We start from the raw sequence: 13490 nt of genomic DNA on the forward strand, positions 1-13490 counted from the left end.
TATCACTACCACCGTATTTGGTAAAATATTAGTAAAATCACTCTGTATAAATTGAGAGGAACTGAACTGTCTTACTCTGCAAAAAAGACAGGAAAGGAATCACTGTCATAAGACAGAAAGTATTTTAAGCCATTATTCTATAATGTAAACAATGACAACACTGTTTTTTATAAATAACTAAATTTTGGTTTGTAATAATCATTTTCTGAAAACAAAAATATTGATAGTTTCATAGGATGCTTCATAAAAGTCTACAATCAGCCTCATCTAAACACTTATTTTTAGAAGAAAAACTCAAGAATATGAGACAAATGAGTCTTTTAAATATTTTGCTATATACTCTGCTTTGTTTTTCTGCATTAAGAATTGAATTAAGTTTAAAGTTCTAAGTAGAAAGAACCTGTATGTTATTACATCCTGTTTGGCATAACAGTCAGTGGCTACTCCTTGGTTATATCACTTACTACCATTCTGAGGGGTCCTAGCCATTTCCTTATTTCCAGCCTCACCATCATGGATCTGGAGCACTGTCACACACTGCAGTCCCACAGCATGATATGCAACACAAAACAACTATCACTACCTATTATTCATGTTTCCTTTACTTCAAAAGTACTCTGGTTTCAGACATAACCCAGGTCTAAACTGTATTCTCCAAGATCTTCCTTTCTGAGCTGTCTGAAAGATATGCTGTGGCTGTCGACTGCATTGGCCCCCCTGGAACTACCTAACCCAAGAGGCCTGCTGTAATTGCTAAATATAAGGTAGCCATAGCAAGCTTCTTGAGTAACCTCCTCTAAGAAAGACTCTGGATAACATGCAATGGTTAGCATATCTTCATAATACATCACAGTTTTATTCTACCTCAGTTGTTACCAAGCCTGGCAGATCATAAACACCAGTGGAAGTTTTTAAAAGCATATTACTGGGCCCTAGAGTCTTCCAAGAACACCCTTACTCACCCATCTGCTCCCCAGAAGACTAATTTGCATAGACCTATAGTAAGACTGAGTAAAAACAAAAATTTTAGTTACCTAGACCCTTGTTATTCAAAGTATGTTCTAAGTATCAGAAGCATCAGCATCACAGGGGAGCTTGCTGGAAATACAGAATCTCAGGCCCCATAAGACCTACTGAATCAGAACCAGCATCTTAATAAGATCTCCAGGTGATCAGCACAAACATTAAAGACTGAAAAGTACTGCCCTAGACAATTCTAATGTACAACCAGCTTTCAAAAGCACTGCTCCTGGGCTTCCCTGGTGGTGCAGTGGTTAAGAATCTGCCTGCCAATGCAGGGGACACGGGTTCGAGCCTGAGTCCGGGAAGACACCACATGCCGTGGAACAACTAAGCCCGTGCGCCACAACTACTAAGCCTGTGCTCTAAAGCCTGTAGGCAACAACTACTGAGCCTGCACGCCTAGAGCCCATGCTCCACAACAAGAGAAGCCACTGCAACGAGAAGCCCGTGCACTGCAACAAAGAGTAGCCCCCGCTTGCCTAAACTAGATAAAAGGCCACGTGCAGCAACAAAGACCCAGTGCAGCCAAAAATAAAATAAATAAAATAAATAAATTTAAAAAACAAAACAAAAAACACCATTCACTTTTAAAAAAAGCACTGCTCCTGGGAATTCCCTAGTGGTCCAGTGGTTAGGACTCCATGCTCTCACTGCAGAGGGCCCGGGGTTCAGTTCCTGATCAGTGAACTAAAATCCCACAAACCGTGTGGGGCAGCCAAAAAAAAAAAAAAAAAACACTGCTCCACCTAACCCTCTAATTCTCAAAACATATAATCAGGTACATGAGTAAATTTCAAATGTACTTTGATTACTGAAGGGGGCTACCATGAAAGTCTGGAGTCACAGATTTTTAAGAGGCCCACAGCTATCAGTTTCACTCACCCTTGCATTACATATGGGAACTGATGACTCTGTGCTGGGTCGGTTTGTGCTTGTGGAAGGGTTCGTTGCCTCAATCCTTCAGAGGACGAACTGGTAGCTAAAGACAAGGCTTCTTGACTGGATGATGGAGTTGATGATCCTGACAGATCTGAACTCTACAAACAAAAATGTAATTATTTTTTCAAGGAGATTTAATTCATTACAATCACAATATTATAGACACATTGCTAAAAATGTACTTATGAAATCCCTCTGCAAAAAGTGAATTTTAAAAATTTACTGATTTGACTCCTGTGCCCAACTTAACAGGTAGATATTTTAATTCTTACGAGACTGAAGAGTTTAGAAAATCAACATCACTTTAATTACACAACATTAGTCCATTTCTCAACTATAAAAGGCTGAGTAGTAATTATATACAAAAAAATAGCATACAAATTTGTGAAAATTAAATTCATATAAAGCTCTTTTCATGATGCTTAACACATAGGAAGTGTTTAATAAATGGTACTAGTAACTGTCACTTAAACAGTTACTATGAACTACTACTGTATAACAGCTACTGTATAACATGCTATATTAGTAGTACATTTGTTTAAAATATTGAGGAGCATGCTAGAATTTGGTGTTATCTCTGACATTAACAAGGAACATAACCTTAAAATTCACTTAACCCCTGAGTCTCAGCTTTCCTATAAAAAATGAGATTGAACTACATTTTCAAGATTTCTTTCAGTTCTAAAATTCTATTAGTTTATAGATACCACCACCAAGTATTGTTTTTTAACAACATGAACAAGATACCAAACAGGATTTTAAAATTCTCATGCTTCAGTGATGTCAGTAACTCACAGATTCAATAACCTCAAACAATATAATCTCTTGAAGACCACCTCAATTTGCTGCTGCTTGAAAATATTTTGTCAAGTGTTTTATGTAAATTTAAAACACAATTACATTTTATATAAATTACCCACTTTAAAAAGCTGGGTACAAAATAATTTCAACATCCTTCCAGGTTCATTAAAATTGCATTTACCTGTACTGCCTTCCTATTTACAGCATGTCTTTTTGCCTATCTACCTTCCTTAGTCCTGCCATGTGAAAGGTCCCAAGGACACTGGTCTTTTGCAAAACTAACAAAAGCTTTAAGATGTTATTCCACACCACACAGACACCAGAAACCTTACTAGGGAGCCTGATTGTTAGGCACATAACCTGGAAAGTGTTCTTTTTTGGCATGATTTCTTGTTAAAGGGACCATCAAAATATGGTGTTCATTAAAAAATTAATAGAAGAAAGGCCTAGCCATTTGGCAGCACAGCCTAATTTCTCTAGAACTAATTATTTCTGGCCCTTATTGGATAACTCTTTCATGAACAGATTTTTAAGACATTTTCAAGTCCCACTGAAATTTATCTGCCATAAAAAATTAAGAGGAATTCAACTTAATTCTCCTTTGATACTTTTTAGATTTTTAAAACACACCTTAAAAAAACTGAATATATATACTAATGACATGAAATCATGAACGAGGAACCACTAGAAAAGTGAGAAGGTTCTTTGTCAACAAAAACAGGAGCAACACAACTGTGTCCAAAGACTATATACAGAACTCTATGCCAGTGCCAGGGTTTTGTCCCTTCTTATGCAAGGCAGGAAACATAGAAAGACCCTTAGGTTTATTGACAAAACATATCTCAATTTAATGTAAGCTAAACTCCCATGGCTGGTACTAGAAAATACCACTGAGGCTATGCTAATTAAATACAGCAACTAGAAGATCTAGTTTTTTAAAGAAGCAGTTAACTGGCAGTATCTATATCACCCATGCCATTCATCCCCTCCTTAAAGTTTTGGCTAGATTCTTGACAAGAAGGAAAGTACACTTAGCAGTACAAAAGTTCTCTGCCCAGAAAGTTTTAAGCAAGCTTCCACTCATCCAGTCCTTTTCTTTCACCTCCAAAAGTGTCACATAAAGCTTTTACGGGAAACCAAAAATAATTTAATATAAAAGGATTTGAGACGGTGTCTCTAAAACCTGTCGACAATATCTAAGTTGAAAAGTTCAACTAGTTTTTAAAATTTCCAAAACAGTTTTAAGCAGATGAAAAAATAAGAAGGGAGAAATGAATACTCAAGTCTGAAAGAACTGAGTAGGTTAAGTAATTATTCCTCCCACAGTTGGAATATAGGCTCAAATGCAATCATTTTAATAATAATTTATTTATTTATTTATTTATTCATGGCTGTGTTGGCTCTTCGTTTCTGTGTGAGGGCTTTCTCTAGTTGCGGCAAGTGGGGGCCACTCCTCATCGCGGTGCGCAGGCCTGTCACTATCGCGGCCTCTCGTTGCGGAGCACAGGCTCCAGACGCGCAGGCTCAGTATTTGTGGCTCACGGGGCTAGTTGCTCCGCGGCATGTGGGATCTTCCCAGACCAGGGCTCGAACCCGTGTCCCCTGCATCGGCAGGCAGATTCTCAACCACTGCGCCACCAGGGAAGCCCAAATGCAATCATTTTAAAAAACAAAGTTCTTGACTAAGCAATCTACCAAGAAGATTTAGCAAACTTAAAGTTTAAATAATTTAATCTACCTTGATTAAATATACTATATCAAATACTTTAAATATTTCTGAAATACTGGCCCTAGAGTTTATATTATATAACCATATCATAATTCTGTTTTTTGAGTATTTCAGTAATTAAACCCCTGAAGATTGGATCTATTACTGACCTGCCATATAGCAAATTATAACTCATGGGGAACAGGCTTCAGGGGATAACACTGTGTATTGGATCTCTAAAAATGAAGTTTAAATGCTTAACTTGAGCTGTTCAAAACACAGTCTCACAACCCACAAGAGTGAATTGTTCTGTTTTCCACTTAGTTTTTAGAGGCAAAAAAGGATAATCAGAAAACTTCAACATTTACTCTGCCCAAAATAACTCACAGAATTGCTGCTGGATGTCAGTGCTTCATGACTTTCTCTACTGGTGCTGGATTTTGGAGAACTGGGAGGAGTCCGAGAAGTACATACTAGATGAACCATATGATACTCATCTTGCTAAAATTAAAGAAGATTACATTTAAAGAGTAGTACTGGAAAATACTCAGCTCAAAAATGTCAGTAGCTAAGCAGAAATACTTAATTCAGAACTTAAGTTCCTTCCTACCACAGCCATTTTATTAGTAATAAATTGTTGTCATTAGGACCCTTGTGAATTCAATATTTTGTCCATGCTTAGAAAATGGTCTCAATACTCAGGAATTGCTATATGAAAAAAATGATTATTTTGTATACCAAGGCGTTTTGAAGCAAACACTGCTGTAAAGTTGTGTCAGCACTATCTATTATTTCAATATAAAAACATCTAGCATGTTAATATCAGAACTGTGATAGTCACACTGAAGTTTAGGCCTACACACTTTGAGTAGTGAAATGTTTTCATTATTTGAGACCTTACAGCGATAAAGAAACTCAAATAACTTCACTATAATCTCATTTGTCTTAGTTTTAGCAATAGTGTTTTATTTTTTTAAGTCAAATACCATTTTTATCTATAACACTTATGCACAGACATAAAGCATATATTTGAACTATATTCTGTAAATATTCCAAATGTGTTGCCATAAATCTACAACTACGACTGAAGGAAAATGTTCTAAAAATGATTAGAATTGGCATTTTAGCTTAGCGATTTCATGAGTATATTTATAGTTAGGCATAAAGCAAGTAAATAACGTGGAGAAAGGAAAGAGAATAAAGGGGGGCAGAGAATAACAAAGGATGGCTCAGCAATTTTAAAAAAGAGAGAAAAGGGACTTCCCCGGCAGTCCAGTGGTTAAGACTCCACCTTCCAATGCAGGGGGCGTGCGTTCAATCCCTGGTTCGGGAACTAAGATCCCACATGCAGCATGGTGCAGCCAAAATTTAAAAAAAAGAAAAAAAGCATGTGGGATCTTAGTTCCCAGACCAGGGATCGAACCCATGCCCCCTGCAGTGGAAGCACAGAGTCTTAACCACTGGACCACCAGGGAAGTCCTGAGGCATTCTTCTTTTAAGTCTTCTGGTTGGAAATGATTTCTGGCAGCAAAAGCCTTTCTAAATGTATGCATGTGCAGCCGCTAGCTATACTTGGGTAAAATAATAAATATATATTTCAAAGACCATATAGCAAAAAGGTTTTTAAGGATAAAAACAGGGAAAGAATGAAGAGGTGAAACACAGAGGATTTGGGGGATAGTGAAGTATTCTGTACAATACTATAATGGTGGATACATGCCATTTTACATTTGTTAAAATCTACAGAATGTACAACACCAAGAGTGAACCCTAATGGAAACTATGGGTTTGGGGTGACAATGAGGTCAATGTAGGCATCAACTGTAACTACTATACCACTCTGACGTGGATGTTGTTAGTGGGGGTAGCTGTGTATGTGTGGAGGCAGGAGGTATATGGGAAATCTCTATACCCTCTGCTCAATTTTGCTGTGAACTTAAAACTACTCTAAAAAACAAAGTCTATTAAGAAAAGAAGGAGGGGGGTGAATCTGCTGCAAATTCCACTATTTTTGAGAGGGAGAGAGAGAGAGGGAGACATAGAGGTTATTAAACCACTTTGGCAACCTGAAACTACATGATTAAAGTGAAAATGACAGCAATAAGTCACACTGGCAAAACTAAAATGTCAACTATCTAACAGAAGGAACACACCAGTGTAAGATTTTTTAAAGTTTCCCACAGGTGATCAATAAACATACAGGAGAGGATAGAGAGATTAGGGATATCCAGAAAACACTGAGTTAAGTCAAAGATCTAAAGCAAAACATTAACAGCTATATATTCAATTCTGCTACACTCACAAGCAAAAAGAATCTCAAACATAGAAAAGTTCTAAAAGTATAAATTCCACAAATAAACATGAGCTAAAAAGCTGCCATTAAAATAACTAGCATTCAATCTGTCAAAAAAACTATATTCAAATATATTTAACTCTGAGTACCAGCATTCAAAGTTTTCTGACTGATGGACCAATTGGGATTCATTCGATTTTCTGTCCTGAAATTAAACTCCTAACCCAAGTTAGCTTGTATTAAAACGTAGTTTGGTCAAAAGGGTATTTAAGAGAGGAGACTATTATCAATGAAAATCCTTCACCACTACTTGAGCACTCTACTCCTGCACAGTTTACTGGTAACTCAGTACTGCTTTCTTACACAACAAATCCCTGAACACAAATATATAATCCTATTTCAGATTTGGCTATCAGATGGATATACAAAACTGTTACCTAAACCCAAAAGAGTTGATTTTAAGTAACTAAAAACTAAACTGGTTGGCTATCAATAAAACTTCAGAACATATCTCCTCTAGCACTCTGAGTATCTGGTATCAAATAGTGGTAGAAAAGCTTACTTTTCTGAGAATGTCTTTCAGCTGCAGGTGATCGGGAAGCAGTCTGCCAGAATACACCAACCTCTGATCCTTTGTCAACTAAGAAATGGGACAAAGAAAAGAATTCAACTTTTTCTAATTATACAAATTGAAGGTTGGGAATAAGATGCCTTACAATGGGTAAAGTAAAACTCCCTTTAGGTACAAATAAGCAGAAAACTGAAATAATTTAAGAATTTTGTTTTTCCAAATTCCACTTAAGACATTAGAAGTTCAGCAAATGGTAGCATATCTACTGTAGATATAATAAAATACAGATAATTACCAAATTATTTTTAAAACGAGGAAAAAAAGGTAAATTGGAAGTTTGTCTTTTCAGCCATAATACAATCCATGTGTGACTGTCATTAAAAACCTTCAAGATTATAAATGAGAAGGTGGCTGACTTTCTACTAACAGTCAACAATGGGATAAAATTCCAAGGTCACCAGTGTTATTTTGCATTGTTTGTCAGTATTTTTAATCAAAAGTAAACATAAGGTTTATTTTATTCTTTAGTAACATCATGCAGGACAATTTATTGGTTTTAATTCCAAAGCCATTTGGATTTAGTTACAGCTTTAGGTAACTATTCTTGTTTTTATTATTCCTGCCATTCTCATAAATACCTTCGTACATTTTTCAAAAACACAAGACTAAAGAAAAATCAACTCAAGTGCATGGAGATTCAAGTGCCATCTCCATATGCAACCCAAAATAGGAAATATGTTCTGGTTATCTCTGCCTTATTTTGTACTTAAAATAAATCTGCTAAGTGCTCACACTACAAGCATTAAGTATTTAAAATAAAAGCATTTACGTAGAGTCCCCATAAGACCTCCTATTTCATAACTGAGAAACAGGCAAATGTTCCTTGAATTCTATTAAAACAGTTAAATATTAGCTATATCAACAATTACTAAACATGCCAAATCCAAGCAATAACTATAACAATCTTCAAACAGACTACATATGCAACATGGCTACTAAAAAAAGTCTTACATTAAAAATAACCATAGTATAAAGAGTCATACTGAGTAATATCTGTGATTCAGGGGTCCTTAGGTACCAAAGATCAAGGGAAGGTATAGTTGTCCTTCCAAGATACTTAGCTTTTAGGCATAATTTAGCTTCCCCTGGAAGTATTTTTGAGTGTACCATTCCTAAAATGCACATATAAAAATTCTTATATTAACAACCAAATACAACAAAGGATTTTTTTAAAATACATATCACAAGTCTTGAAACTTCAATCGATACATATAAATATTGAGTGAAGCACAAACAGTAAATTATATAACATGAGTCAAATGCTAAGTAGATAATGATTGATTTAATCCCCGGAAAAATGAATTATGTAATGCTTTTTAAGTTTCCACAATATACTTATTACTTCAGCTGCAACCTAAAGAAGTTTCTTTGATAAATACTACAGCCATCATAAACTATCATTCTTTCACCAGTCCAAACATTTAATAGATACTTCTATGTCATATCATTCTGTATAAAATTATCAGTTCTTTCCTTACGAATTTTTTTTACTTTACTATGAAACTTCTCAAACATACACAAAGTGGAGAGAATAAAATGAAACCCCTTACCATCTTCAAGAATTCCCAAATATCCAGCTCCAACAATTATCAACATTCTGCTATTCCTGTTTCATTTACCCACCTACCCCCATTTTGGTTTTGGCAAGGAAGAGAGTTTTAAAGCAAATATCACATATTTCTTTTTGTCTGTAAAAAACAGAATGTATCTGTAACAGTTTTTTTTCCAACTACCCACAATATTACCACATTCAACAAAATAAATATTAATTCCTTATAATGTGATATCCAGCACAGCTTAATTTTTCCCACTTGCTCAAAAATGTCTTTTTAGGAATGGTTTGTCTAAATCAGAATCCAAACAAGGTTCACACATGGGATGGGGCTGTTATGTCTCCTGTAATTTTTTAACAGCTTCCACTTCTTTAAAATTTTTCCCTAGCTATTTGTTGAAGAAAACATGTTACAATCTGGATTTGGGTGACTATGTCCTCCTGGTATTGTACAGCATGTTCTGTACTCTCTGTATAATGCAGTTAGATCTAGAGGGTTGATTAAATTCAGGTTCTTTTTTGTTTGACAAGAGAACTTCCTGTTGCATCACATCATTATTAGCACACTGGATTGAGTGACTTACTTTTAGTCATGCTAAGTTTGATCAGTGGGTTCAAATGTTGTCAGCCGAATTCATCCCTTATAAAGTCTGCCATCAGACATTCACCTTATTAACAACCTAGATCCAACTGCCTAGATCCATTGTTTCATTAGGGGTAGAAAATATTTTCTAATTCTCTAAGTCTTTTCTGTATTAGCTATGCTTCTTCTAAAAGAACTTTACCTCATCGACCATTTGCTTACCTAGATTACACAAGAAAGACAGCAAAAATGCTCAATTTATTCCCTTTATCAGTTTTCAGAATGAGTACCCAAGCAACCTCCAGAAGTGACCAAAAAGTTTTGGTTTAAGTATCATTATGAGCTTGTGGAATTTTATGTTTTTCAATGTACTGCCACCTGGTTGTTTTTTTGTTAATCCTCAAATTGCACTGCACCATCTTTGGCCAGTAGGAGTCCCTTCAGGTTGGATCCTATGTCACTTTGACATGACCTCTATAGTCTCTAAGACTACACACCAGGTTCATGGGGCACACCAGGTTCATCTTCCACATTTCTTTCCCCAGGCCTGGAATCAGCCACTGTTCCAGGGGCCTTGATTCCTTTTAATGGGAAATGGCATCTAGAGACAAAATCTGGGGTCTAAGAGTGCTTATTGTTACTTGCTATTATTTCTAAGATTCTTCATTGAGGAGAGCTAGAAAATATGTATTTTTGAGAAAGAGAAACTTAAACCCTGAGTATATATTTATATTTCCAATTTTAATTAAACAGTGTATGGTTTTTTATTTGTATCTCTATCACCCTGAAAATCTTTCTTGCTAATGATATTAACAAACGTATGCCATTAGCAAAAGTACTTATATGCTTTATCCTACTATGTATAATCTCAAATAATAATAACAATATTGGATGAGGTTTAAGATTTCTTGTCACTTTTTTCCGTCCTTAGATATATCCCATTACGGATATGCAGTCAAAATACTGTTTTGAAATTACTCTTAATAATTCTTCTTACAGTTTTGTCACCATCCTGACATTGTTAAATTGTTTTGTTACCATTTAGGAATTTTTTTCTATTTTTTTTAAATTATATATAACACACTTGGAAACAAAGTAAAAATTATAGAACAAGGTACAAAGAGGTTTAGCTTCTGTCCCTACCCTCTTTCTCTATAATTCTGAATTACCCTTTCATCATTTTTTAACAACATAACAAACCTGAATACAAATACACTTGTATTTCCCTTCTTTTCTCACATAAAAGATAGTATACAATACTCCTTTGTACCTTGTTTTCTCACTTACTGTACCCTGGAGATTACTGCTTAGCAGTATAAAGATGTCTTCCCCATTCTTTTTGACAGATGCATAATGCTCCATTACACAGAAATACTAAAGTTCACAATATGGATATTTGAGTGTTTCCAGGCTTTTGTTATTAATCGTAGTGTCCTTCTTTCATACTATTCTATTTATTTCTCTATTCCCCCACCATATCCTGGAACATGGAGCTCCCTGGTGATCTTCATAAAAGCAATCTTGGTGGAACAGTAGGGTAAAAACTTAACTGGAATGGATTCAAGAGAACAGGAGAGGAGTACAGATACAGTGAATATTCATAATTTATAAGGAGTTGTGCACTAAAGACAGGAAAGAAATAAAGCAACAGCTAGAAGGGAAGTGGAATCAAAGAGGGTCTTGTTTGTTTTATTGTTTCATGTTTTTGTTTTTTTAAGAAGAGAGAAATAACATGTTTGTATGCCAACAGGAATAATCCAGTAGAAAGGAAAAACTGAGGATGCAGGAGAGAAAAATAGAGAATTTCAAGAGCAATGTCCTTAAGTAGCTAATAAAGGGTAGAATCTCGTGTGAAGGAGTTGGACTTACAGAAGAATATGGCAGATAGGTGAAGAAACGTTGAGAAACTTGTACATGATCCCACTACCACCAGTCTGTGTCTCAGCTTTCTTAACTGAAAAATGAGGGCAATAATAGTACCTATTTCACAGGGTTGAATTTTCACAACAATGAAAATGCACACAAACCTCTAACAACAGGGCAGAACACCTAGTAAACTTTCAATAAGCATGTGATACTAATCTCTAATACCTGCTTATCTTACATCATGCTGTTTCCTGAGGATCTAATGAGAGATTATGTGAAAGTATTGATAAGTTGTATGACTAATACCAGACTATCTTCATTATGTATAAGAACATGATTAGGACACTGCTAAATAGGTTTGGTTAAAGTTGCAATAACTATCAGTTTTAATGACTAAAAAAGCAAGCCCTCATCCATGTTTGAAGAGCTTTCAAGAATCAGTTTAAAATGACATTTATAAATAACAAAAGGAAAGCTTTTAATTAATTTTAGCTTCTCTACACAGAGAGAAAAGTAATTTGACATTGGTAAAAAGAAGTCCATGTCCAAAATATAAGTTACTTACCTTCAGACTTTTAGTGAAAGGATGTATTGGGTGCTAAAATGAAAGAAGTATTTACCAACTACTGCTTCAAAATGTAAGAAATCTATATATATTACATGCTTTCTACATAGGTTATCTCCATTTTACTATTAAATTGTAATGGTAATGGAATTAATCATGTACTTTATCACAAGTATCACTTTTAAACAACATGGGGCATAAAAATATGCGACAACACTCATTATTTTAGACTACTGACAAATATATATATATATAAAAATTAACTACAATGGCAACCAACTTAGACAGTTTACTCCCGTAATTATTTAGTAGATAAGTTTAAAACAATTTTTTTTCACAGAAACAATACAGATCACCATCAGTCAGCAACCTCATAGATTCCAGAAGCCCATGCTTGAAAAACTTAACCATACAAATTAAACATATTTAGTATGATCACTTAGTTTAAAATGCAGGTACTAAATCTCATGAGAGTCAGCTACAAAGTAATCATCCTGTTATTTATAATGATAATTTTTACATCAAGATAAAAACCCAAAATTAAAGATTTTGGAGATTGGTTCAAGATGGCAGAGTAGAAGGATGTGCGCTCACTCCCTCTTACGAGAGCACTGGAATCACAACTAACTGCTGAACAATCATCGACAGGAAGACACTGGGAACTCACCAAAAAAGACACCCCACATCCAAAGACAAAGGAGAAGCCACAATGAGGCGGTAGGAGGGGTGCAATCACAATAAAATCAAACCCCGTAACTGCTGGGTGGGTGACTCACAAACCGGAGAACACTTATACCACGGAAGTCCACCCACTGGAGTGAAGGTTCTGAGCCCCATGTCAGGCTTCCAAACCTGGGGGTCCAGCGACAGGGGTAGGAATTCCTAGAGAATCAGACTTTGAAGGCTAGCGGGATTTGATTGCAGGACTTCAACAGGACTGGGGGAAACAGAGACTCCACTCTTAGAGGGCATACACAAAATAGTGTGGGCATCGGGACCCAGGGGAAGGAGCAGTGACTCCAGAGGAGACAGAACCAGACCTACCTGCTAGTGTTGGAGGGTCTCCTGCAGAGGTGGGGGTGGCTGTGGCTCGCCGTGAAGACAAGGACATGGGCAGCAGAAGTTCTGGGAAGTACTCCTTGGCGTGAGCCCTCCCAGAGTCCGCCATTAGCCCACCAAAGAGCCAGGTAGGCTCCAGGGCTGGGTCGCCTCAAGCCAAACAACCAACAGGGAGGGAACCCAGCCCCACCCATCAGCAGACAAGCAGATTAAAGTTTTACTGACCTCTTCCCACCAGAGCAACAATCAGCTCTATCCACCACCAGTCCCTCCCATCAGGAAGCTTGCATAAGCCTCTTAGATAGCCTCAGACACCAGAGGACAGACAGCAGAAGGAAGAAGAACTACAATTCTGCAGCCTGTGGAAGCAAAATCACATGCACAGAAAGATAAATAAAATGAAAAGGCAGAAGACTTTGTACCAGATGAAGGAACAAGACAAAACCCCACAAAAACAACGAAATGAAGTG

General features: G+C 36.2%; 1 protein-coding gene across 3 annotated transcripts in view; it reads right to left on the reverse strand.

The window, feature by feature from the left end:
* The window catches only part of HERPUD2 (HERPUD family member 2), a 45176-nt gene that overhangs the window by 14252 nt on the left and 17434 nt on the right, over nucleotides 1-13490 (reverse strand). Inside the window, exons 1-4 of one of the 3 annotated variants that reach the window (XM_082631952.1) lie at nucleotides 13006-13094; nucleotides 7327-7404; nucleotides 4859-4972; nucleotides 1906-2060 (exon numbers count right to left, since the gene is read on the reverse strand). In XM_082631952.1, coding sequence (XP_082488078.1) covers nucleotides 1906-2060; nucleotides 4859-4957 — 254 coding nt within the window. In that variant the 5' untranslated portion in view covers nucleotides 4958-4972; nucleotides 7327-7404; nucleotides 13006-13094. Of the gene's footprint in view, nucleotides 1-1905; nucleotides 2061-4858; nucleotides 4973-7326; nucleotides 7405-8945; nucleotides 9273-13005; nucleotides 13095-13490 lie in introns of those variants that run through there. The other 2 variants (XM_082631951.1, XM_082631950.1) reach the window with 2 other exon arrangements.

This window comes from Mesoplodon mirus (genome assembly GCF_964341445.2).
Source record: "Mesoplodon mirus genome assembly, chromosome: 9".
Classification (NCBI taxonomy): Eukaryota; Metazoa; Chordata; class Mammalia; order Artiodactyla; family Ziphiidae; genus Mesoplodon; species Mesoplodon mirus.